General features: G+C 45.2%; 1 protein-coding gene across 1 annotated transcript in view; it reads right to left on the bottom strand.

The window, feature by feature from the left end:
* LOC8029763 (junctophilin-1) overlaps window positions 1-25,347 on the bottom strand; it is a 125,499-nt gene that overhangs the window by 7,215 nt on the left and 92,937 nt on the right. The window contains exons 4-6 of the mRNA XM_029992946.4: window positions 23,855-24,189; window positions 20,783-20,901; window positions 84-1,057 (exon numbers count right to left, since the gene is read on the bottom strand). Of these exons, the coding sequence (XP_029848806.1) occupies window positions 84-1,057; window positions 20,783-20,901; window positions 23,855-24,189 (1,428 nt within the window). The remainder of the gene's footprint in view (window positions 1-83; window positions 1,058-20,782; window positions 20,902-23,854; window positions 24,190-25,347) is intronic.

Raw genomic sequence — 25,347 nt, 5'->3', positions numbered from 1 at the left:
GCAGCAAAGATGCGCGCAATGCGCGGAAGAGGCAGCTGCGGTGCGAAAGCGACAGAGGGTGTACCGAGGAAAGGGCGGCGCACCTTGACGTCGGAATTGAAGAGGTAGAGCAGCGGGTTGGTGCGCAAACGGATGGCCTGCTCCTGCATCCTACGGAGCTCGTCCCTCCGCTGCGAGCTGAGCACGGACACCTCCTCGCGGGACATGAAGGCGGGCGTGGCGGCGGCGGCGTCGGCGATGTTGGGCAGGCTCTTCTTGCGCGTCAGGGTGTCCTGCGCCGGGGCGGCCAGCCGGTCCCGACGCCGTGGCGCCGCCACGTACAGGCTGGCCGTCCGCTGAACGCTGCCCTCGTCGGGCAGTACGTTGGGCAGCGTGGAGCGACGCCCCGCCTGCGGCACCCGTGTGGGCGACGAGTCCCCGTCCATGGACTCCGACACCCCGGAGTCTGGCGTGCAGTCGGCCCCGCCGCCGTAGATAGACGTGAGCGGCGGCAGCTGCTGCTCAGTCTTGTGAGGAGGCGTCCGCGACGGCGGCCTGGACGGAGGACGGGAGCTGGGCCGTTCGCGCCGGTACTGCTCGAAGTGGTCGTTCATGGCCTGCTGGAACGAGTAGCCCTCCCTCTGCTGGGGCCGCCCATGGAGTGAGCCGTGCGGCGTCCGCGGTGGGGGCTCCGGGGCGCCGGGCACCTGCGGCATCGCCTCTTCCTCGGCCTGCGCGCGTTGCTGGGGCTGTGGCTGCTGGTGTTGCGGCTGCTGGTGCTGAGGCTGCTGGTGCTGCGGCGCCGACTGGCCGAACTGCGGTGGATGAAATGGCCCGGGTGGCTTGGCGTTCGCTTGTGTCACGGGCGGGGTTCCCTGGCGCGAGCCAGGAGGATTGTGCTGGGCTTTGGTGAGGGCGTTGAGTAGCTGCTGCTGGGCAGCGTCGAGCTGCGGCGCCGTGAGCTCTTGAGTTCTCGTCGGCTGGAACAGGGACCGCCTCCGCTGAGGCGTCGCGCCTCCCGTGCTCACGCGTAGCTTGGCGAGGTCCGGTACTTCCGCTAGCTTCTTGAGCAGGTCCACTGCGGGAGAAAACGGGCCAAATCGTGAACGGTCGCGACAGCCAGAGTGCTACGAATGGAGGATCTATCACTCGGACACCTCGCAAAGCCAGGCTGGCTTGTCGCGGTAAGAGTTCGAGGGAAAATAGAAGCCCGCAACATGTTGGCCACTCCTTCAGACAGGAAAAGATCAGTTCCAGAAGGAAGGACCTGCAACGCTAAGGCAACCCTTGTAGGTCCCTCCTCTGAACATCTGACTCGGGCATTGCCCCTGAAGTCGGATGCTACAAAAGTAGTACGCTGCAAACATCCGAGTTCAACTCGATTTCCAGTGCCTCGAGGTCATGCAGCAGAGCTGGAGCGTGGGACCTCGCATTTCTATGGCATTTCCGAGCAGAGGAGTGCGCGTGTACTCGCACCACACCTATTGCTGAATTATCACAGAAACTTGTTCCCGAGCTTAGAGACGCCCGTGTCGCATTCAAAACCGCCCTGATCATGAGTTAAAAGTATTCGCGATCCTTTAGTTAACTTTAATGCGTCCACAAACAAACCACTACAAAGAAATAATTGTATATTCATCATAATATTCACCTAAGTCGGTTTTCTTAAAACCTGTTTACCGCCAATAAGACAGTCTTTTTCGCTCATGTTTTTATGGAAAGCGGAAGCAATACTAGCGCATAAGGTCGGTAGTGATCAAAACGCTGCTTGTGAACCACCGGTCTTCTTCTTGTTATCTTCTGTGAGGAAACTATAGAGGGTATTCACTGGATGCCATATTTGAGGGCGATGTTTAGAGCGCATTGTCTGAATGAGCTGCGGAATGAACGACGGAAAAGGACTGTGGAAGCCCGCCGTCAGTACGCGCTCAGCAGTCGAGCACACAGCTATGGCCACCAGTGAATACTCCCTATACTCTGTTTCATACTTAGTGCACAACGATGTCAGAGCTGCTGGCGCAAGAATGGGGTTTGATCTCGAGGGTCATTTGTAGTGTTCTAGCGCAAACGCAACCACATAGACGATTGCAAGCTGGGCCAGTGGCCGTCGCCATGTCTCTGCTCGAGCAGGTACGCCCGTGCGATTACAAGCATTCCAAAGCGACGTTCACGCCCACGGGGCACCATGCATTGCGCCAGGCTTGCCAGCGTCTATAGACGAAGCCATGCGCTCGCACCAATAGCTTTGACAACGTTGTATACTACGAATGAAACAGATTATAGATACGTACTATTGCACGCCGAATATTAAAAAGTATTACAGTGGGAACAACGAACACACATAACTGTCTTTTTATCATAGCAATCAAATAAAACAAAAGCTCGGAAGACGTTCGAATCGACGCGTTCGTGGGCGCGCTTCCCAAGATAGCCATCAAACTTTAATCGAACTGCATGGAACACATTCTGTAGAACGCACCACGGCGAAGAAGTTTCACGTGATGTCACTACGGCTCGCACCCTCACAAGAATTCATATTGATGAACAATCGCCCTCTGTTTCCCTGCGCAGACATTGTTTTACGGCTCAATTGGGTCATTTTGAGTCGTGATCAAAGATATATATGTACACACACACACACACACACACACACACACACACACACACACACACACACACACACACACATAAAAATAATATGCGTTCCACATAGTATCGATATCAGGGATTTATTCTGAACAGCACTCAAACGTGTTTCACATGCAGCGATTAAGCGGCGTGATTTCTGCCGTCGCGGCGCTCGTGCCGCTCAACCGCTGGTGCTGGCCAGAGCGCCGCGACGGCAGAAATCGCGCCGCTCTAGGGCCGAAACCGCTGCATGTGAAACACGCTTTAGGTGGACTGAGAAAATCGCACGGCCCATTTGAGGTTCATCCATACCTTTGACTTGTAAGTTTCAACGCATAGCTCCGAGGCGCCCGTTTTAGAGGTGGCACTTGACCACATTGGAACTTGGAATTCACGAGGGGTGAATTCCAAGTTTCAGGCCCCGCCTTTAAACGTGACCGGAAATTATTCGAACCTCGAAAATAATTTACAGATCGTTTGCTTTCATTTCCTCCATCATGGCACAAGCGAAAGAAAACAATTCGGCCGAGGGGCAAATACGTTACACGTGCATAACGCAACTCCCGCGAGCCTCACATCGCTTGCCTTTACATTCAAATGAAAACTATGCCCAGACAGCGGTTCTCACCGGCCAATGGTTGAGCAATTGTGTTTTACAAAGGCCGGAGCTGCGCAGGCGACGGCTCGCGGACCTCTCGCGCGTCTGCCATGTTCGTGCACCTGAGCGCAGTCGGCGGCCGCCAAAAAAGAACGCGGGTCTCGGAGCCGGTCGGCACACACGCTTCCAAGCGACCCGGCAGGCTGCCAGGGGGGATGGATATGTTGCCCACCAAAACGGAGATTTTACCCGTCCCGCAAGGTCAAACGTTGGTAAACAATGAAGACAGCCGCGGAGCCGACCGAGCGCCGTGCAAAGCGGCACCGGAAATCAAGCGGGGTTCACCGGCGGTTCGCGTGGTCGCGCACGCCGAGGGCAATAACGGGAAATTCGATCTCTACTCCGTCGTTCACATCAATCGTCCGACCGCAGCCGACGCTATACGATGGAGCCAATCAGGGAGCGCCAAAAAGTGCATCGTCACGGCGATGGTTGCGACCAGGGATGGGCAGTATTTGAAATACAAGTATTTGAAATACGTATTTCAAATACTTTGGGTATTTTGCCTCTGTATTTAATTACAAACTGGGTAATGTATTTGACGTGTGTATTTAAATACTAAAACGTGGGTATTTCAAATACAATTGTAATTAAATACAATTTTGTGGGCGAAAATACATCTTGTTTTTATGCATGTGGTTGTAAGATATAGTCTCTATCCTTTATTCGGCCATGGGGCTTTTTTTCTTTTTCTCCTCCGGCTTTATTTTAAAGGCACTCTCCAGAGGAGGAAGAAAACTACGTTCTGCACCGAATGCAGTGTCTCTCAACCAAGCACAAGCGTTTAGTGACATTGTAATTACGGTGCTAGTCCAGGGCAAGAGTAGTGACGAAATCGACGTTCACAGGCAGACTGGCTAAATAAGTGCCTGTGACAACTTGTGATGCTTTCCAGCCTAATTTCCATTCATATTTTTGCCTGGAACATTCTAAATGCGCGGGTCGTCCAGATTTTCGTAACTGGTGCGAGTTGCAACAATAAAGAAATTATCTAGCTAGTGCTGCGCGTCTTGGTCGTCTCGGTTCTTTGTTGGTCTATGCCAAAATGTAATCAACAAAAAAAGCTGCTCGAAGCACTGTACTTTTTTCACCTATTACGTCCACGCTGATTACAATTTTTTTTATTATATTTCTATTACGTTACTAGAGCCTCGCACACTAACTCCTGAGTGTGCGATGCAAAATTGAAATGAGATACCCAGAAACCCGTTGCAGGTGCCCTGAAGTCGCTGACGCAAATTTTGAGGAATGTATTTGGAAAAGTATTTGGAGGAGACCAAATACATTAGGTTGTATTTGTATCTTGTACTTAAATGCTTTTTTGGAAATGTAACTAGATTTGTAATTAAATACATTTTTGACGAAGTATTTTGTATTTGTATTTAGATACATATTTGCATGTATTTTGCCCATCCCTGGTTGCGACGATGGCCGTCTTTGTGCGTTTACTATATCGCCGGCTAATCCAATCGCGCGCAACGTGAATGCGCCGCAATCCTAACAAGTTTTTTTTTTGTTTTTTTTTTGTTTTTTGTGCGCGATTGGATGAGGTACAGTAAACGCACAAAGATGACCATCGCCGTGGCGACGCACTTGTCGGCGCCGCTTGGCTATCGGATGGTGTAATGTCAGCTGCGGTCAGACTTCGAGTGAAATGGAGTATAGACGACCAACTTTGTATAGGTATATCGTCGTATTCGCGCTCCTCGTTCGCATTGTCCACGAGTGTACACGTTCTTCGTTTGCAAGTATGTCCGGCGGTTTAACCGGAATCGTTTCCAAATAGATGGAGAGCCGTGAAGGCCCCATAAGGCAGGACGTTTTCGGAGCATATTGTGATTTCACTCGACCAATATACGCCTCGAATAGAAATGGGGAAAATGTGGACTTGAAATGGACGTTTCTTCCCGGAATCAGAAGGAAGAGGAAGGCGCGTTACGAAATATCTCTGCCAAAACCGCCAGACACTTGAGCGGGCCACTAACGATAAAAACACGAACAACAAAGAAGAGCAAAGGAAAGGCTGGAAGTACTAGAAAGAACTCATGAGAAAAGAGAAAGCGTAACGTGCACCATTTGTATATATTTGTAACGTTTGTGTAGGCGTTTTTGTTTTTCAGCATTCATAAGTTTTTATGCATGAAAAGTGAAATCGGTTGGAGCCAAACCGCAATCCAACCATGCTTTTCTAAAAAAAGAAAAAAAGGTTAGGTTACACGTTTAGCCCCCGATCAAATAGAAAACCGACAATAGCAAACATATACAACAGATAGTGTGTATAAACCAATAATTATATGGAACATATTCAGCGAAAAACTACACTTTCTTATGAACAAAAACATACGCACTAAAAAAACATTAAAAAGGTAAAAACAGTCAACAGAAAGTGGGCCACTCTGACCTTTTACAACTAATAAAACGCCGAAACAGAGCGTTCGGGAAATACTGTAAAAAAAAGTCGGAGATGACAGAAATAGGCTAAAGAGCTTGTCGTCCGAGTAGAAGTAACATGTTGCAAAATGTAAAATCCTGTATTTTCATAAGTCAAATAGCAACTTTGCGCACAATAAAAAAAAATAATTTTGCCGATTTGTGAAGAGCAGCGAGAAAGCTGACACTACCATACAGGCACTCCTTTTCGGAGGCGTCGATGTCACTGACGTCACTGCAAAAGCGAACTGTTTAAATGAGTACTTTAAATCCGTTTTCCACGCCAAGATTCAGACTGGGGAGGACACGTCACGTTTGGCGAATGCAGGATATGATCCAATGTCGTCGCCTATCATACAATACAAGGGAATCGAAAAACTACTGCTTATTCTTGGCGCGTCGAAAGCAACCGGGCCTAACGTCATTCCTGCTGTGGTGCTTAAAAGCTGCGCATCTATCCTGTCGTACTATCTGCAGATTATTTTTACAAAAAGCCTATCTGATGACAAGCCTCCAGATGACTGGAAAGCTGCAAATGTTGTGCCAATCCACAAAAGCGGTAGCAAAAATGCTGTTAGTAATTATCGGTCTATCTCCTTGACGTCGGACATATGTAAAATTCTTGAGCATGTCGTTTATAGTAGCGTAATTGCACATTTAGAGAAACATGAATATACTTTACAAAGGAGCAACATGGTTTCCGGTCCGGTTCATCGTCTACAACATTGTTAGCTGAATTTCATCATGACATCGCGCTTGCAATTGAGTCCGGAAAAAAGGTTGATTGCATCTTTCTTGATATGTCTAAGGCATTCGACAAAGTGGATCATTGTCAGTTACTAAGTTGGTTAGAGTGTTTGAATATCAATTTAGATGGCTTTAGCCTACTTGAGTGATAGAAAGCAATGTGTACTTTCCAAGGGTTGTTCATCCAATTAGTGTGACTCTGACTTCTGGTGTTCCCCAGGGTTTGGTGTTGGGACCTCTGCTCTTTTTGACGTATATTAATGACATCTGCTCATTTGTTTCTTCATTCTCTAAGTTTTTGCTGACGACTGCGTCATATGCAGAACAATTGAGGATGACGAAGATTATTTTAAACTTCAATTACATTCGGACCGTATATCGAATTGGTGCAGCAATTGGCGAATGGAGCTGAATGTAAAAAAAAAAAAAAAATGTAAAATGGTCAGATTTTCGTGAAAAGAGCAAGATAGGGAAAGTATGGGCTATGCCATTGACAATCAACAACGTGATAAAACAGATGCAATTCGTTATCTCGGTGTTACTTTTTTAGGCGACTTACTATGGAATAATATTATTAATTTTATAACGAATAAGGCAAACAGCATGTCCCGAATTTTGTGTCGTAATTTCCGTCATTGCCCAAAAGAACTGAAGGATACTTTTTTTTTTTTCGTTCGTTCAGTTCTAGAATATGCATGCATAATTCGGGGGGACCCCCAAACTAAAACTCTATCAGATAAATTAGAACGAGTACAAATTCGCTGCGCCAGATTTGTCTGGAATATTTACACGTCCAAAGCGAGCGTCACGGATATGAAAGAAGAGTTACGCTGGCAACTGCTCTCATGCAGACGGAAAAATTTAAGATTAAAACTTTTTTTATTGTCTATATATTGATACAACTTACATCAATTAAGAAAGTTACATCCGATGTCCTTTCTACGTATCAGAAAGAGTTGACCGTCAAGACAAAGCTGCAACTATTAACTCTTGTTGTGGATCATTTATTATTCGAATAGCATTAGAATGGGGAACATGCTCGATGAAAATATGTTTCCCTCCGCATTTTCACCTCAAATGTTGCTTGATAACCTCTCCCTGCAATAATGCGACCAAGGCGATGCGGGTAATCTCAATAAATAAAATAAATAAAGAAGTAGTAGGCAAGGCCATTGAAATAAAGAAGTAAAGCTCATCTTGGGCGCTCGCGGCAAATGGCTTAGGATATGAAAGATGCGCGGGCCACATCCCTTCCTTCTTCAAAGCGCGTCGCAAAAACCGAAGCTGTTTTTAGATTAGCTACAGTCACAGGATATACGTCTTAAATATTCTTCCTTGACAAAAGAGAAACACAAAGCGAAAGGAAGCACACCGAAATATCTATATTAATTTACTTTTTTGAAAGACTACAAAATATAAAAGCCGGATCAAAACTGTTCCACGCTTATACGACCCTCGAAGTATCAGCCGCGCAACAGTTACGAGAGTTTTCAAACGCACGCATTTTTTTCGACGTGTCGTTTTATCGTTTCCGAACCGATGAAAAATCGGACGAAATCTTGGGCAAAAGAATGATGGCGGCAGCGACTACCGCGCGCGCGTTGAAACCGAACGAGGGTGCGCACAGCGCCGCACGCTGCGCTTCTGTCGTCAAGGCCCAGAAGAGAGATGACATCATGTATTACAGGATCGCGCTCGACGCGAGAATTGATGTCGAAATATCCCGCCGAATCGTATACCAACGGTGCGCAGAGATCGAAAGCTATGAGCCAACTATTTCTCATTGCGGTTAGAATTGTACGGTAGAAGCTGGAGCTGAGCATAGATGTCGGGCCCGGAAGAGTTATTTCCAACAAGAATCGACTCGAGACGCCGAAGAGCTTCTTATATCGCTTTCCGGATAACTGAACATAGCTCTCTTCAAAACTTGAAATCAAACTGCTAGAACATAATATAAAATAGTTAAAAAACAAAAAAAAACTCGGTGTGCTCCTGGGCATTACTAAAAGCCTGTTGGTAAAGTAGCCAACACTTGACAATGTACCGCGACACTGAGTGCTTTACCAACCATCTTTTTTTTTCTTAGGTTATTTGTTGGCGATGTCACCGATAAATAACGGGAGCTGTCATTTAAATGCTACATCTGTCATGCAACCTCGCGTCTTTTATATATAAATTGGCGGAACTCCTTTTCTGAAAATTTACCTAGAGCTCCCCAACCCCGAGAAATATCACAAGAATAAGCTCTTGAGATTCGGCTTAATTCAGAAAACGTTTGCAGAGGTGCGTAGCTCGGGAAAACGATAACTTCCGAACCGCTCAGCGTAAATTGTTGCGCAAAAAAAAAAAATATATATATATTTTGGTCAGTAATGTTTTTAAAGGCATGAGTATAAAGCGAAGTCAAAGCTAGTGCTTCCAAGAAAAGTATTAGCTCGCCATATACCACCTTGTTCACTATTTACAAACAAGCTCCGCGTGAATGAAGGTGGTAAAACCAATAACTTTTTGTCACATCCTCTCTAATAGCATACGCTGTATGCCATTAGACAAATCCATAAAGTAATACCTCTGTCAGACAGGCACCTAAAAGGACCTTTTCCAAAGGCCTTTAGGATTTTCGAATGACCTTTAAGTTCTCCTTTGCCAGACAGCGAAAGTAAATGTCATTTAGACGATGTTTACAGCGATTGAATAATCGTAGGACTTTCAAACGCACAAATCACGTCCACGCCAGAAAAATAATAATTTGGCGATATAAATAATTTTTCAGGTTTTTCTTAAGCAAACAAGATATTAAAAAAAGCAAGAATTACCAGTTCCCAGTTCATCGCCGTCGTTCGACATATCGCACGACGCGAGAGTGAGATACAAAAATATATATGTACAAAAAGAAATGAAATATATGCAGTACAGCTAGCAATACACTATTAAAGGATGATAAAATATAAAGTAGAGAAATAAAAGCTAGACAACTATGGTTGTAAGGAAAATCGAGAGGAGGAAAACCGAAGTGCCGAAGAGGACGATGAAAGCATAAGAGTTGCGGGACGACGAGGCCTACTAGATAGCTGGGGCCGTGAGTACAGAAAACTATTAGAGCGAGGTCTGTGCAGAATATACGTGAAACACGCTTTTTTTCAATACTAAAACTACAAAAAAAACATCGATTTCAGATATCAGTACGATCTTTTATTTCAATTCGCTTCTCTAAGGCCGCTGCTGATGAGAGTAGGCCTTTAACAGCCGTAAAGGAGTTGCGGGAACTCAGGTTCACAGAAAAGGCCTTTACGCTACCTAAATGTCATTTGAGTCTTTTGGTCTTTTGGCGTAAAGGTCCTTTTATGTGCCCGTCTGACAGGAATATTACAGTGACTGACAGTGGAAGGCATTATATCGTGTTTTCTTACCAATATTGGCAACGGAAGCTTGCGCTGCCACCACTGCCATACCTAAGCATGTACTTTATGAAGCGTGCCCAAGGACCGGTATCCGACCTGCGACAACGATTTGCTAAAACTCCTTAATAAGTTAAAAGGCATATCTCGCCATTACTTCTTTACTCTAAAAAAAAGCCCGAGCGTCTACATTCCCGCACAACACTCGGAGAGCCAATCGGCAGTTCAGCGAATGACGGTGCCGAAACATATGTTTAGACCAAAAAACGCAGTTTCAGTTGTGACATTTAGCGATGCAAAACGCCACGCTTGCATTGCTTAATGTTACAACTCAGACTACGTTTTTTGGTCTAAACATATGTTTTCGCATCGTCATTTGCCGAGCTGCCTCCGTAAGATGCGGTGATTGGCTCTCAGAGTGTTGTGCGGGAAAGTAGACGCACGGGCTTTTTTTCAGCGTGTTGGTACTACATCTCAAGTGCGGCGTTTGTCTGGGGTACAGACCATGGTGTTTTTTTTCCGGTTTGTGTACCAAACGTCTAGCGGATTTGCCGTGAACTTGCAACCAGAACATATACAAAGCAGCTTGTCATGAAATTCTGCGTTTTATCGGTATTCCGAGAAAGCCCGATGAATATTCGTAAAAGCTCACACGAGCGCAAGGCTACAATAATCACTTCACTCGGAGACCGGCACCCGGCGCATTTGCGAGCCAAGGGGGGTAGGGTGTCAGGTTAGAGCTCGACAACTCGGAGGAAATGGCGAAGTATAGGTTATACCCGTGCCACACGGACAACTCAAATGCCATTTACAACGAATGACATTCGTGTGATCAACGAATCGGCTCGCGATCTGTCGCGCGTGGAACGACCCACGCTCGGAGTGTCGTGCGTTGATTGGCCGATCGTTCAAATCTCATTCGTTGTAAATGGAATTCGAGTTGCCCGTGTGGCACGGGTATCATCAGTCACGGAAATGTTGGGGTGCAAGAATGCTGCTTGTTCGCACAGTTCTTGACGTATGCATGACGGAGTTGCAGCGTGTACCACAGTGACAGTTCCAACGCCATCGTCACATGCCTGAGGAAGGGATGGATCGATGATGTTCTTCCGAAGCAAGACACCGGTGCACTTCTATTTTTCTCCTTCCACGGGGAAGTAAAACAAAATAAAGATACGAATAAAAACAAATGAAACGGGGGCGCCCGTCTGCATTACACAGAAACTAACATCCTCAAACTTTGCATGATGAAAATGCAAGCTTCCTCGTAACAAGATCGTCCAAATAATTGAAGACTTGTCTAAAGTACTCAGAAAATTTGAGTTCGCGTTCTCAGAGAACCGCGTAAAGCGCGGCAAATCAAGTCCCCAAAGGTCAACAACTTTCGAAAAGTACCTCACTTCTTGCCATTGGGCATGCGCAACAACCAATTTCCGGAAGTGTGCAAATAAACGTCCTTGCCGAGGGTTTTCCGAGGAAGAGTTCGTCTTATTCTTTGAAAACATCAAGTTTTCCGGCAAACTTCATACTTTCAAAGGGGAGTGGTAAAACAATGCGTGCAAACAACCACCAGCTAGAGTCGTCAAGGGGTACGCGCTAGAACTGGAGTGTGGTATCTAGACACGTCTGAACGAAACCGCGTACGCAAAAAAAAAGGGGGGGGGGAAGAAAAACATGACGAGGGGGGATGCGATCAGCGTAACGCGTCGCCACCACAACGTGCGACACGCCATGTAACGCTTCATTGAAACGCGAACTAAGCAAGCGCCAGAGCACGCATTCGTCTTTTTTTCTTTCGAGAGGTAGCTGAGAAGACAGCTGTTCGCGAAGCTAGTCCCAGACATCTAGCAGCTGGAGATCGATCATCCTCGAACGCAAACAGGCCAGAAATCGGGCGAGTGGCGCTTCTACGCGTCTTCCGAAAACGCGGTCAAGTGCAGAGAAAACTTACCAGGAGTCACCTCAATTCCGACGCACAGTGCCAGCCGCTTTGGGCCAGCCTCGATTTAGCAGTGGCGCAAGGTGGCGCCGCGAAACGCGGGCAAGCCTCGCAAGCGAGACCAGCGGGAATCCTCGAAGAGAAAGAGACATTCCGCGCAGGCAACGGTGGCTCCGAATGCGTGCCAAAATTCCAGCCACCGTCGTCGAAGTCCCCTCGCGCGCTGCTTTCAGCCCCCTGCCACCCTGCGTGCGTCCGTGTGCAAGACCCGTGGCTCGCTGCGATTTATCGCGCGTCCCTAGCCGTGGCTTAGCCTTTGACAGCCAGCAATTCTCGGGGGTGCGGCAGCAAGGCACCGCGGCTTGAGTCCGTTACCCAAAGCGGCCGGCTATCTGTTTTCGCAAAGTTATATTCGAAAGTGCTTTCACGTTCGCATTCCGGTTTAATTACACGCCGCAGTGCTCCAGGCGGAAATTACTCTTCCTCAAGTTTGGCACAATCCAGCAATTATTTGTGGAGTCGGCGAGTGGTTGCGAGCAAGCGCATGCAGAGAACCGCGGTGGCCGCTGTCCCTTTGCTGACGCTCATCTGTCTGTTCTTCCCTTGTCGAAGTGTTTACCACTTTTGCAAGCGTAAACAGTGGTAGATAACTGTAACCATCTTGATGTTCAGGCACTCGTCAATCACTCGAGTACCATAGATACAAGGAAATAGCACGTCTGTCCAGGCAAAACGAAGAAAGAAAAAAAGAATATATAACTAGGAAGCAACACGGGTTCTGCCCGCGCGATTCATGTTTAAAACAAAAAGCTATTGCCTCTTTTTTTATTGTATTCCTGGCAGAAAACAAGCCCTTGTTTGCACAGCATTTATAGTACGGCGCCATATCAGCCGGTCAAAGGTTGTCAAAACAAAACAACACGAGTGGATTAGACCGTTTACGGGTCATCGCGATCGCAGACAGGAAGACGTCTAGGTTCTTCGTACTGCTCAAAAATGGTTTTGTGTAAATAAAAGGCAGGGAACACGCACACACGAAAACGCTTCTGTAGTATTAGTAACGTGCCGACGAAAGCTGCTTAGAAGTGCCTACTTCATCGTTTGCTCAATAAAACGGAAGCTGTTACTTTTTTGTGGGGCAGGGGGGGGGGGGGGGGGGGGGGTTACGCCGTTTGCTTGGATCAGCAGGTGGCGTGAACGTAGGTACCTCTAGCAAGTCGGCGTTTGCCAACATCAAGTGTGCACGCTGCGCGTGCGCCGTGCCCACAGCAGCGGTACCTCAACGGCATGATCTCACAGTCGCGTGTTGGCCCCTATCAACATTATTCGATTAGCTCAGTTCTGGAACTCCCTTCAGTTCGCCACCTGTCGTTTGAAGCGCCATCTAGATATTCGCTTCAAAACTGTGTTCCATAGAGCACGGTGAAACGCCATCTAGACGCTATGATTAGAAACATACGTGTTCCATATAGAATGCACTGGAATTACTATAGCAGCCGTCCCTCAAAAACGGTGGCGCGTCGAATGACGGCAGGCGAAGCGGAGAAAGGGGGGTACTGCTCGTGCAAGCAGCGTCTTTGGGCAATTCCGTAACTGAGCTAATTGAGTAAATTTGGTCCGTATATACATGCGATTAAAAAGTTGCAGAAATCATACAGAACTGTAGACGTCAACATACAAGCAACACCAATCACAGACACACACACAAACATACAAAGATAAAACAAACACGGGTGACTGGGATGCGTTTAAGATGCACATTGGGGGGGAGGGAACTTCGGCCGATGTTGGACCAATACGAGAAGTCGCTTCTTTGCGACTGCAGAAGTAATATTACTAGCAAAACTGACCAGTTTGAAGCTCCTGTCAACCTCACTGCCAATTTCCATTCGCCGTATGTGCCCTTTGATTATGACTTTTAGTTTTAGGTCAATCGCACGGGGTGAAAATTTGCGATTCGGTTCAACTCTAAATTTGACGCTTGTTTGCCCTTGCCACGATTTGGAGCTTTGCGGTTTTGCCATGAACCCGTATCGCGGTCGTGTATACTGGATCGATGGCAGAAAGAAGAAGCCCGTCGTAGCAGACCCTTGACGTGATTTTAGAGATAGTGCGATACGGCTGATGACGTCGTATGGCACGATACACATGGAAATCGATCGGCGTAATCATATCTAGCCCTGTGTCGTCAACTGCATATCTGCTGTGCAGAACCTGACGCTTGATAAAGAAACGTGAGCAGCACGTGAAGAGTCGAATGGTTCGCTATGCTTTCTTCACCCTAACGCCGCGCACACACGATGGCGGGAGGGAGGAAAAACGCGCGTGTGATGTGTTCACAGTTGCAGGCATGTTTCTTTGCTCTATCATCGGAGCTCTGGATGGAGTCGCTCTGCTGTTCAAGAGCCTGGGCCGGTGATGCAGCTTCTCGCTGCTGCTCAAACTAGCACTTGGATTACAGTAAAAATATTATGCGCAATGTTTGGCCCACTTCAAACTCACTGTACACAGCTGGAGAAGTAATGAGTTCAGTCAAGATTTTTTTTCTTCTTGCAGTTAGATTTTTAGGAGAAAAAATTAGATTTTTTCTTTGTGGTATTTCTATTGAGTATTTTAGTTTTTGCGGTATTTGTATTTCAGTATTTTGTGCACCACAGTGGAGACTGAAAAGTTGTTTGTGGGCACAGAAACTAAAGAGTTACTATTATTATTATTATGCAGTGATACAATATGGTAAGGGTTTTTTTTTCCTACTAAAACCTAGTTAACATATGGCAGAGTTTGTGAGGAATTTGGGTATGACAGCGACAGGGACAATGACGCGATTTTCCAACTTGGGCTAACTACTGCTTAGGCTGAACTATTCATGTTCATGAAGCATGCAACTGAGAAAGACATGTGCAAGTTCGCAACAAATGAATGCTACAGATTTAAACTTGACATTTGTATAAGACAACACACTTCTACTTGCGCTTTCTCACATCTATAAAACAGACTTCCTTTTCCAACTGTAGTTAGGCGTTTGGTCTAAGTCATCCTGGAGTACCTTTCGGAGCAGCCAGAAGTCGAAAGCCAAAGTTGGTGGTTTTATGTGGCAAACCAACGAAGGTCATCTGGCACGTCCCGGGGGAAGACGGGAATAATTTCGAACACGTGTTTTGATGTACAACCGAAAGCTCGGTTACACGGCGCCTTCTCCGCAATAAGCCTCCGTCAGAATTGCGATCACCTCGGTTGGGAATCGAACCGGCCACCTGGGGATCCGTAGGCCTGCGCTTTGCCTCAGAGCCAATATAATGGATATATTATCCATTATATAAGTCACTTTTGAAGCTCAGTGACACGTTAAAGCGCCTCCATTCACACACTTGCAACCGGAGGACCGAGAGACAAGACCGGTTTCCAAGCCTCTTGCGACGGTGTACGACCTGCTCCGCAGCAGCGCATCCGGTCCTCCGCCGTCGCAAGAGACTTAAAAACCGGTCTTGTCTCTTTCCGTCTTACTCGGTTGCAAGTGTGTGACCGACGCTTTAAAGCTCCCCCCTAGGGGAAGTTCCTCGCCCCTTTTTCCACTTTGGCACAGCGAACACTGGGGTTGATGTCGTCTTCTCTTTCGCATACCCTCTGCTAAAAGTGGAAAGAGTTGGAGGAGCATCCCCTTTTCTTTCGCCACAAACTTCTCATTGGCGGAGAAGGGGTCACATGCGCCAAAAGTTAACTTTCGTGAATGCAGGAAAGCCACCTTGCGGAGCGCCGGCTTTGGAGCGGGACATGCGGATCTTGCACTAAAGTATGTGACAAACTGGAAGCTTCTTGAACCTTTGGACATTATGTGTGCTATGTAAATGGGTGTAATGGCGTTATTTTTATAACGCGAGCGCAGTTTCAAAGCGGCCGTGAGCAAGCAGACGACACGACGTCCACGACGGCCAACCCCGCGTCGCCCGTGCGCGCACGCCTCCGAGAAATTTTTGGAGATGTACGACGGCGCATACGCGGTGGTTCCGTCGCGACGTCGCATTTCCTGCAAGAGCGACGTTCGCTTCTCCCGCAATACTTCAAGTGAAAAATTTCAGACCGTTGCATTACTCTGCTTCGCAAGTGAAGCATATACTACACTAGAGCCACCGAGGCAGCTGAGCAGCCAGACGTCCACTTTGGAGCCAGACAAAAAAACGAAAAAAAAATGTCTGCAGCACAACGATAGAGTCCATTCCCAAACATTACACTACAAGTACCATGTTAAGATTCATGTGTTTTCCTGTCGAACTACAAGACGGCTACTTCTTTGTTTTCTCACTCATGTGAAACCATTCATTAGCGTCTATTGTACAGCAAAAACTCAACCAGCTATTTAGTTGGACCTAAAAGCACCAGCCATAGCAACAAAGATGTTGTGACAAGAGCTATATTTTTTATTAGGAAATATCCATTATATCAGTCACTTTTGAAGCACACGCTGAGTAATGAAGGGATATTGCAAGACCATGTGGATATGGTTAGTTTAGAAATAGAATCAAAGGTAAAACAAATAAATAGTATTCCACTGAAATAATGTTAAAATAGAATATTTTCGAGTATCAAAGTGGATGTTTCGTTTAAATTCTGATGTCCGTATTAAAACTGTGCACGTCTTCAATATGTTAGAAAACTCAAGCTTTTGTCATTTAATTATGCACATCGGTGGAATATTGCATGTAGAGTTTTATGATGATACAAAATCAGCACGTAGACGATAAATATATAATTTAAAAAAAAATTAAGCTGAACGGGCTAATGTGATTCCAAAACGTCCATTGGCCATCTGCTAAACCCCATTTAGTTTCAATTTATACCTTATTGACCACACCCTCCAAACGGTTGGATGCAGATATAAAACTGATAAGTAAATGAGGAATTTGACACAAAAACTCAATCTATAATACAACCTAACTATACCTAGTTAAGACTGCTTCGAAACGGGCAAGCTAGCGCTATACCCAAACATCCTGCCTCAAACCCCGAAATTTAAAGAAAAAAAAAAAAAAGACACGACAAAAGACAGACGTAACTTGTCAGGACTTCTCAACTTATCGCATTATTTTTGCATACGAGCCGCGCTTCTATTATAAACATTTTATTGCACGGTAGATTTGTCATTAAAGAATTCACTAAGCCCCTTTTTTTTATGTGAAACGTTTTTTGGCTAGGTGTTCAGTATTTCGTAAAGCTTGATAAGCGTGGCGCGAAGCTCGATGCTGCTTGGTTAACGGGGAAGGTCACGTGACCAGAGGGATGGGCGAGGAGGATCTCGACCACCTGTGCACACTGAGGGAGAGGCGCTCGAGAGTATGGAAGGCTCTGGAACATCGGCCAGGTTTATCAGCCCGATTAGCGGTAGTATATCGCCTCATTCTAGGAACAACCATCAAGTGTACACATGACACGCGTTAAACTATCTGATGAAGAGCGCCGTGAACGCAGCTGTCTGGCGCCTGGAAATTCAGAGTGTATCGCTCAACGTTTGCGACGCAAGAACGTTTCACGTATCCAACACATATGTCTAGCAATTTGCCATACATTTTGTTGTTGTTGCTTTTTTCACAGAGGATTTTAGAGTTGGGTTTCACAATGGCACAAATGCATCACTTGTGATGGGCGCGGAATTGAGCAGTACCTGCACTATCCTGATCCGGAGGAGGCCTTTTCCCCAAGCACGTGGCAGCGCTGAGGCGAGGCGAGATACGCAAAAAAGCGATGTCCAGTCTACTTGTGATGCTTCTCCCCAGTGAACGAGTGCGCGGTGGGAAGCGCACTTCTCTGAACGTCCTAACCGAACAGGTAACAAACAATGAGGAATATCGCGGAACTTTAGAGTCCTGTCAGTATCAGAAACGAAGATCGAATAGAATAGTACGCTATTGAAAGCGATAATTGAACGTTTTGAAAATTATCAAGATTATCATGAAACTCGGGGCCCACTACGACGTCGTCCGGCGTCGTAGTGGGCCCCGAGTTTCAGTATTGAAAAAGTAGCAAAATGTAGCAGGGCACTTTGGCATAGTTTGGTGCAAATGGCGGAGTACCTATTATATGTGCTTCTTAAGAGATCAAGTACGCGCTCGAGAAAAACATTATAAGCAACTGGAAAGCAGAAGGCACAACTCCAAATGTATGTTGCTCTTTCTCTCTCTACGATTTTTACAACCGTCGCAAAGCATTCATTAATGGTCAAATCCATAATGGTGCCAAACTTTAAAATTTTTGTCTCGTTTAAATATAGCATTTTTACATGCTTCACGATGGACTACCTACACACCTGAAGCTACCCTACAAAATGACCTGGCAGTGCCTTTCATTCTGTGTTAGAGATCCGCCAAAAGTAGGTAGCGAATGTTTGCTTAGAAGACATTCAACAGTCCTTCTGGATGGTATAACCCATATATTTGAACAATTTTCCGCTAATTTTAGCGGAGAAAAATTTGTTATTTAGGTCACGTAATGTGAACGTGCCCGATACATTTAGCGGGGAAACGGAATTGGTGTATAAGTCACGTGACGTAAATTTACCCACCAAATGTAGCGGAGAAACTGAATTGGTGTTTAGGGTCACGTAACATCCGTTTCCCCACTAAATTTAGCGAGCAAGCGGAATTGGTGCTTAGGTCACGGGACGCCAGGGGCCCTACGTCGGACGTTCCGCGAGAAAGTCGGCGAGATCGCTGACCGCCGCGATGGGCCAGTGCCGTGTTGCGATTGGCCAGTGCCGTGTTGCGATTGGCCAGTGCCAAGGTCAAGCGCGGCGCTGGCCAATCGCAACGGCCGGGGATCTCGCCGACTTTCTCGCCGTATGTCCGACTTAGAGCCCCAGGTCACATGACGTTGATTTCTCCGCTAAATTTAGCTCCGAAATGCCGGAAGGAACGGACGGACAAGGACTTGGGATTAAGAGGTTCCGTTAAATAGCATTTCATGCTTTAGTAAATAAAGGGAAGTTGACTGGAGAAGACAGTGACAGGAATTCACATCAAACTTCTCTGGCGACCATCATATTTCTACATCTCTATAAAAATATGAATCTCACAGCATCTGCTTTATAAAAATATATATGAATTTAACAACATTCGAGAGCATCTAATGCACGCAGTTATGAAACAAAAATTGTAAAAAGGTCTAATATCTAAACAAACTTGTAAAGTATGTTGCTGGGCTAACTGGTACATCTTTGGTACAAATTAGACAGCTAAAAAAGGACAAGGACAGCCGAGTATGACGGGACAGGCACAAACTTTCAACTACGGTAGCTTTTTTCGGGAAAGAGCAAGCACATATAAATTTTCTATCCATCATGAGTAATGGCATCATGCCGTAAAGTCAAAAAGGGAAAAAAAAAACTTGCAACCGGCGAGCAGTTTAGCTAAACTAAACAAATGTTTGTTCCTGAAATGTTATACCTTTTTTTGGCTTTACGCTATGGCAACATTACACATGCTGCATAGAAAGTTTATACAGGGTGTTTTATTTTAGGGTTTCCAGATTTGTTTTAATAAAAGCTGTAAAAGCTACAGAAATCCTGTCTGTGCGAGGTTTATAACCAGGGGGACATAATAGAGGGGGGAAAACCATCATAAGAAGTCGAATAATTAACTAAAATAGGTTCATCAACATCTTGTAAAAACAAACATTGTTTGAATTAAAGCTTGCTGAGCATCATCGAAGCCCACTGAATCAGTAAATGTTAGCAAGATTTGGAGCGCGTGGGAGGCGTGGTATGGGCTGAAGTTACCATTCGTATAACGGGCACAAGGCAAGAGGTGCGGGAACGCCAATGATAACACCACTGCACGCTTATCATTAGCCTGATACACGAGCGGTAACTTTAGCGTACTAGCGCGCTTTCCATGCGTTCCAAATCTTTCTAAAATTTACTGATGTAGTGGATTCCAATGACGCTCAGCAAGTTTTTGATTGAAACCTTATGTTTATTTTAAAGAATAAATAAAGCTCATTCACAAATTTTACCTCATTATTCAACCTGTCGTGACGCTTTGCCCCTTACACCATGTCCTCCTGGCCATATAGCTCACCTGCACAGACCGCATTAGTGTAGCTTTCACGGCTCTTTTAAAAACAAAAAGAAAACACCCTGTATATAGCGGCCTTTTCCCGGATAAAGCTAGTCAAAAGTTAGTGCCTGTCCTTCTTAACTTGCAATGCTTGTCCTTGTCCCATTTGTGCTATCTTATTTTTACCGGATAAACGAACTTGCCCTAAATGGGGCACGTGAAGGACAGTCGACCTTTGCCAATCGAGAAGGAAACCAACGCCATCTTTTTGTGCCCTCAGTCGCGGTTTGTCCACAGTCCACAGCGCCTGCTGGGCAAAGCTTAAAGAACATCCGTGTTTATTTGGGTGGCTATGTATCAAGCAGTGCTATCTGCCTAGAACCTAAAAAAACGTGTACACACCATACAGTAATGCGCCTATACCAGAAAAAAAAAAAAAAACCCTTGGAGGACGCTTAAGCTTTGTTTTTGAAAGCGGAGCGTAATACCGAAACATATAAAAAAAATTCCCAATCGGTCCCTAACAGTGCAAGCCTGCCTTGCATGGTCCAGACAGTAGCGTGTCTGCCTCGCAACCGAGGGTTTGCGGTTTGAATCCCTCCTAAAACTCTTCAATTTTTGTCTTTAAGTCCAATCAATTACTTCATAGACACGAGACCTTTATTCCGCATTACATGACATGCTTTTTTTTCAATTCCTTTCATTCTACGCGTGACCTCACGTTTTACGTGAGCGTTGTGGGTTGTGTGAAATTCCCGCGCGAGGTCACGCGGCTGTGACGTCATGACCCTATGGATGAATCAGGATTTTCGAGGCTCACCACCGATTTTTTGCGACACAAGCTCCTCAACGCTATCGCGTTAATATGGCATGTTTAAAAACCACATTGAGAGGTGTTCCATTAAACTCGAGGATACCGAAAAATATCCCAAGCTGTGCGTAAAATAACAGTTCGTACCTGGAGTGTAGAGCTCGGGTGCAAACTGCTTGGAAACGCCCCGTGCTACCTCGGCATCATCTTTGGCGTGCAAGGCTGCCACATCTGCCTGCTCAGCCTTGCCTCTCGCAGTTGCTGTCCTATGAAAGGGAGACGGGAGAAGGAAAGAATTGAAAGTCACCATAAAACCTGGCAGGGAATGTTGAACCTAGCATTGCAAGGTAGAATTTGTGATGTGTCTACGTGTTTACTACCTGAACACCGGCCATCTGGAAGACATACAGGGAGATGCTTTGATGGCAAGCACCTTAGTATTGTAAGATATGTGAAAGAGATAATAAGAGTTCCCGAATGTTTGTTATCTAGGAACTAAGGCAACTCATAAGTTGGTAATAATATATTTCTGGCTTTCCAATTTCCTGTATATCACTGGAGAAAAACTGTTGCATCACCTCCGTGTTTTCCAATCTATAAGTCGCACCCCCACCCCCCGATAAACGGCTGTTTAAAAAAAAAAAAACTGGTACGGTATATATAGATGGCATCTATATTCTATCTACGGTCGGTGCGGCGAAATTGCATTGAAAAGTCAGCATATGTATATTACGATCGCAATATATGTGCAAAAAGGGAGCAAGTTTCAATTATCTCGTGTACGAACCGAACGAAAAATATAAACCCCCGTGGCGAATTTCAGTAGTTAAAGTGCACGCTTATAGAAAGGAAAATGTATATGAGTTGTATAAAATGCACGAACAAAATTTTCTAAAAAAGAAAAAACAAAAGAAAACGCGATTTATACATTGGAAAATACGCTACGTCAAACACCGAGCATGAGCTCGGTGTTTGACGTAACGTTTGTCGGTGGTCTCAATGAGAGACCAATGACAACTTTTGAAACTTTTGAAAACTACGCCTGCCTCGGGCTCCTGAGATCACCTAGCTAACCGAATGCTCCTCTGCGTCGCTTCTCCGAGCATGCCCGTGCAAAGCGGTGAAGCTTAACGTGAGCGCGCCGGCGCGAAGCGGTGAAGCCCATCCTACCTTGAGACCCTAATGAAGTTTTGCTTTAAGCTTTAAAAAGAGCTCATGCCACAGGTTTTCAAGATTATCTCCAAATTGTAGGTGGGCGCTTGCTCTGAATTTTACGACCAAAATGCCTTTAGCAGGAAGAGGAATATTAGGTAGGTACTCTCCTGACGAACTGCTGCTTGTGTCACTTCATCTCTATAAAGTGTTGACAGTAGAATAACTCTGCAAATGTAATGATACACAAAACACTTAATCTTCAAAGTCAATTTTTTTCTTGTTTTTTTGTTTGTTCTAGCTTTAGTCACGTTATGCTCCAAATAACAGACACTGTCTCTATCTTCAGAATCAATATTTTGGAAAAGTATTAGAAAAGCTCGAAGCACCAGACCTTTAGCTTTCACAGCATCGAATGCCCCAGAATAGCGCCTTAGCACACAAGCACACATGCACCTTAAGGGGACTTCAAGCCTAAAATGTAAAAATGTCGAAATAAAATTTGAGGATGCAGTTCAGATGCACAATCTTGATTGGGTATATATAGGCCACTGTGGTTACAAATCGAATTCATAAAAATATCACACTACTTTTTTAAAGCGAAACACTCTGAATGTTAATCATATTTATTTCACATTTATTTTTGTTTGTGAAATCACTTCTGATGGCATACTGTACAGACTTCTACAACCCCATGTTTCAGCTGCCCTCTTTCTCCTTCCCTCTTGTCTCTGAAGACTTTAAAAGAACATACTGTTACAGTTATGTCTCACAAAAATGAACCCCGTTCATACGGCTGCCCTGCTATGAAGACAACATTGTTCGGGACAAACTGGTTAGCTACATGCATTTTTGTATCTTTGTTATGAACACCTCACATTACAGACTTAATGTCGAGAGTTGGGCTAGTTGGTATTCCTTGGGGGGTGAAGGGGCTGACACTTACATGTCTGAGTGAGAGTGCTGATTTGGGGGGTCTTCCTGGTGTGTGTGTTTTTATCTTATTTTCTTCCTTTTTCAAGTAATAAAGTTTCAGTTGCGAGTCAGCGCTTGTCCCGTCTGCGTGTTTCTTCTCCTTCGTCCGTGTTTGTTTGCGCTGTTTTTACATCATGATGACATTACAGACGATTTTCCGGAGAACACAGGTGTCCATAGTAACAAGGTATGACTGTCTACATTTTAAAGTGAAATTACAGCCCTTTCTCTAGGAAGTTATAATTTTACTATTAGTTCATTCCTATGCCTTACAGTGATGACTATACTATGAATATGCTTATGCACATAGAAGCTGGATTTCTCCAACTTAGATTAAAAAGTTAACGATGCAGTAAGATTTTCACTAAAATGTTTAATGCCGCATCTAGAAAATTATAAGCTCAGTGGCAATATATTTCTAGTTCCTTGTTGGAAATAAAATTACTGATATAGACAAACCATGCATAGCCATATCCCACTTTATCCAAAAAAGTTACTTTGCCTATTGGGGGTATTCACTGGACGCCATATTTGAGGGCGATGTTTAGAGCGCATGCTCAGAACGAACTCACATGAATAGGCTGCTAAGACCCGCAATCTTGATGGCCCAGAATGCACGTGGCAAAAAAAAACTGTGGAAGCTCTCCGTCAGCTTGCGCTCAGCAGTCGCGCACACAGGTATGGCCACCAGTCAATACTCCCCATACAATGCATACAATAAATTATTCAGTTTTTATGTCAAACACGTAGGAGCATGTTGGTCCCCAATAGAAAGAAAACAGCCTCAGCCTATCGAATATCAAATGAATGGTATCCGACCGTACGTAAACAGACATTTGACTGGCATGCTTTTTATGATAGTCTAACTTCACTTCGTTTGCCTGCTCAATACTCATAATATAGGCAGAAGGCTTTATTTCTAGAAGACTGCGAACAAGAAACCTGCGAGATACCAGAGGGCGCCAAAGCGAAGTATTCGGCTAAACATTACAATACTTTCAGTCATAGCTGCTATAGTTGCAATCCTAGAGAACAGTTTTTGACCAGGCTAACCACGGCTGACGTCAGCTTGTTCAGAACACAAGAGCCAACCTGGAAATGGCGATGTCGGCCTTCTGGAGCGCGATCTGCGAGGCCCGCACGGCAGCTGCCACTGCAGCCTCCACCCTCTCACGGAACTTGGCGGAGCGCAGCAAGAACAGGTGCTTCTTCTTGCCCGAGGTGACGAGCACATTGTTCTTGTACTTGCCCTCCTCACGTGTACCGTCCTTGAAACTGGTGACGCCGTAGCCGTACTTCTTGTTGTTGTACCACTCGCCCTCATACTTGAGCCCATCTGACCGCTCCGCGATGCCGTAGCCAGAGCGCCGGTCATTCTTCCATTCTCCCATGTAAGTCTCCATCACATTTTGGTCTGTTGTGTCCTCCTGCAGTGATGGCCGGTACACAATGTAATGCCTACGGTCTAGGAACTGTGTGGCAGAGCTTGTCAGTCTCAATTAAAGGCAGAAGGCTATGAACAGTATTCATAATATAAACTTTTGTACTGTTTATGCACTTAAAATGTATGCGTGCTTGCATTTTGACAAACCAAGGTACAGGTTCAGAGAGGAAAACTTATTGTGCCTTGCCTCGAGGGTCACAGGATCACCTTTTTAGGGACTTGAAGGATCGTAAAATATTATTTTGTACTTGTGGTTGCCGGCAAACCTTCAAGGGTGTGAAACAGTAATTTCTCACACCTTCCGAAGCCTGGTTAAATAAAAACAAGTTATTAATTATCAACTCTGTTTATCTTCAATGAGAAAACTACATGATTTGCAATGTCGACTTATGGTAGCAATCACTCAAACAATCCTTACACCTCACTCTAAATGTTTATCTGCATTGACTCAGAAAAAAAAACGGCTATAAATGAGTGTACTAATTATTTTTATTATGCAGTTTCAGGCTACCAAAACTATGCTGCATGAAAGAAGCCGTCAGAAGTGCACGAAATATGCGGAAAGATCTTCGGTCTTTATTTTCTTCATTAGTTCCTATCTAATGTATTCTAGATGAAGATCACAAGACAATTTTCTTCAATCGAGACATGATAGCTGATTACAGACAGATATTCTAAGTGAAATTAAAATTATTATGAATGTCCTGAGCAGGACACGGCATGTGTTGGGGGAAGCCGCATATATGGGTCATGGGCCTGAGTTTGTTCCTTCGTACCCTTGTTCCTACATGCCCTAGAACTGCAGGTTATTATTGCAAATAAAGTATATCTCCAAAATATATATAACTGGCCCTACAACATAAACTTTACCATGAGAAAATTTTTCACCAAATATTTTAATAAAAACAAGCCTCGTGAGGCTGCCAGTGTGTTTACTGGCAAAATATAATAGGTATACCAGGTTCTAAAGAACAAAACACAAACTGGCGAGGTTTGCACTGCAGTATTTGGTTTATAATTTTTAAGGTGGGTTTAAACTCGAAAGATAATAAATACGAGTCCTTTCTCAGCATTCGTTCATTTCGACCTGCTTACTCCTCAACAAGGCTGATTTAGTTTTGTCTCCAAAGGTTAAAAAGAG

The sequence above is a fragment of the Ixodes scapularis genome, unplaced genomic scaffold (assembly GCF_016920785.2).
Source record: "Ixodes scapularis isolate PalLabHiFi unplaced genomic scaffold, ASM1692078v2 PGA_scaffold9__187_contigs__length_104089568, whole genome shotgun sequence".
NCBI classification, from domain to species: domain Eukaryota; kingdom Metazoa; phylum Arthropoda; class Arachnida; order Ixodida; family Ixodidae; genus Ixodes; species Ixodes scapularis.
Note: the sequence above shows the minus strand (reverse complement) of the source record. Positions and strands in the feature narration are given on the sequence as shown.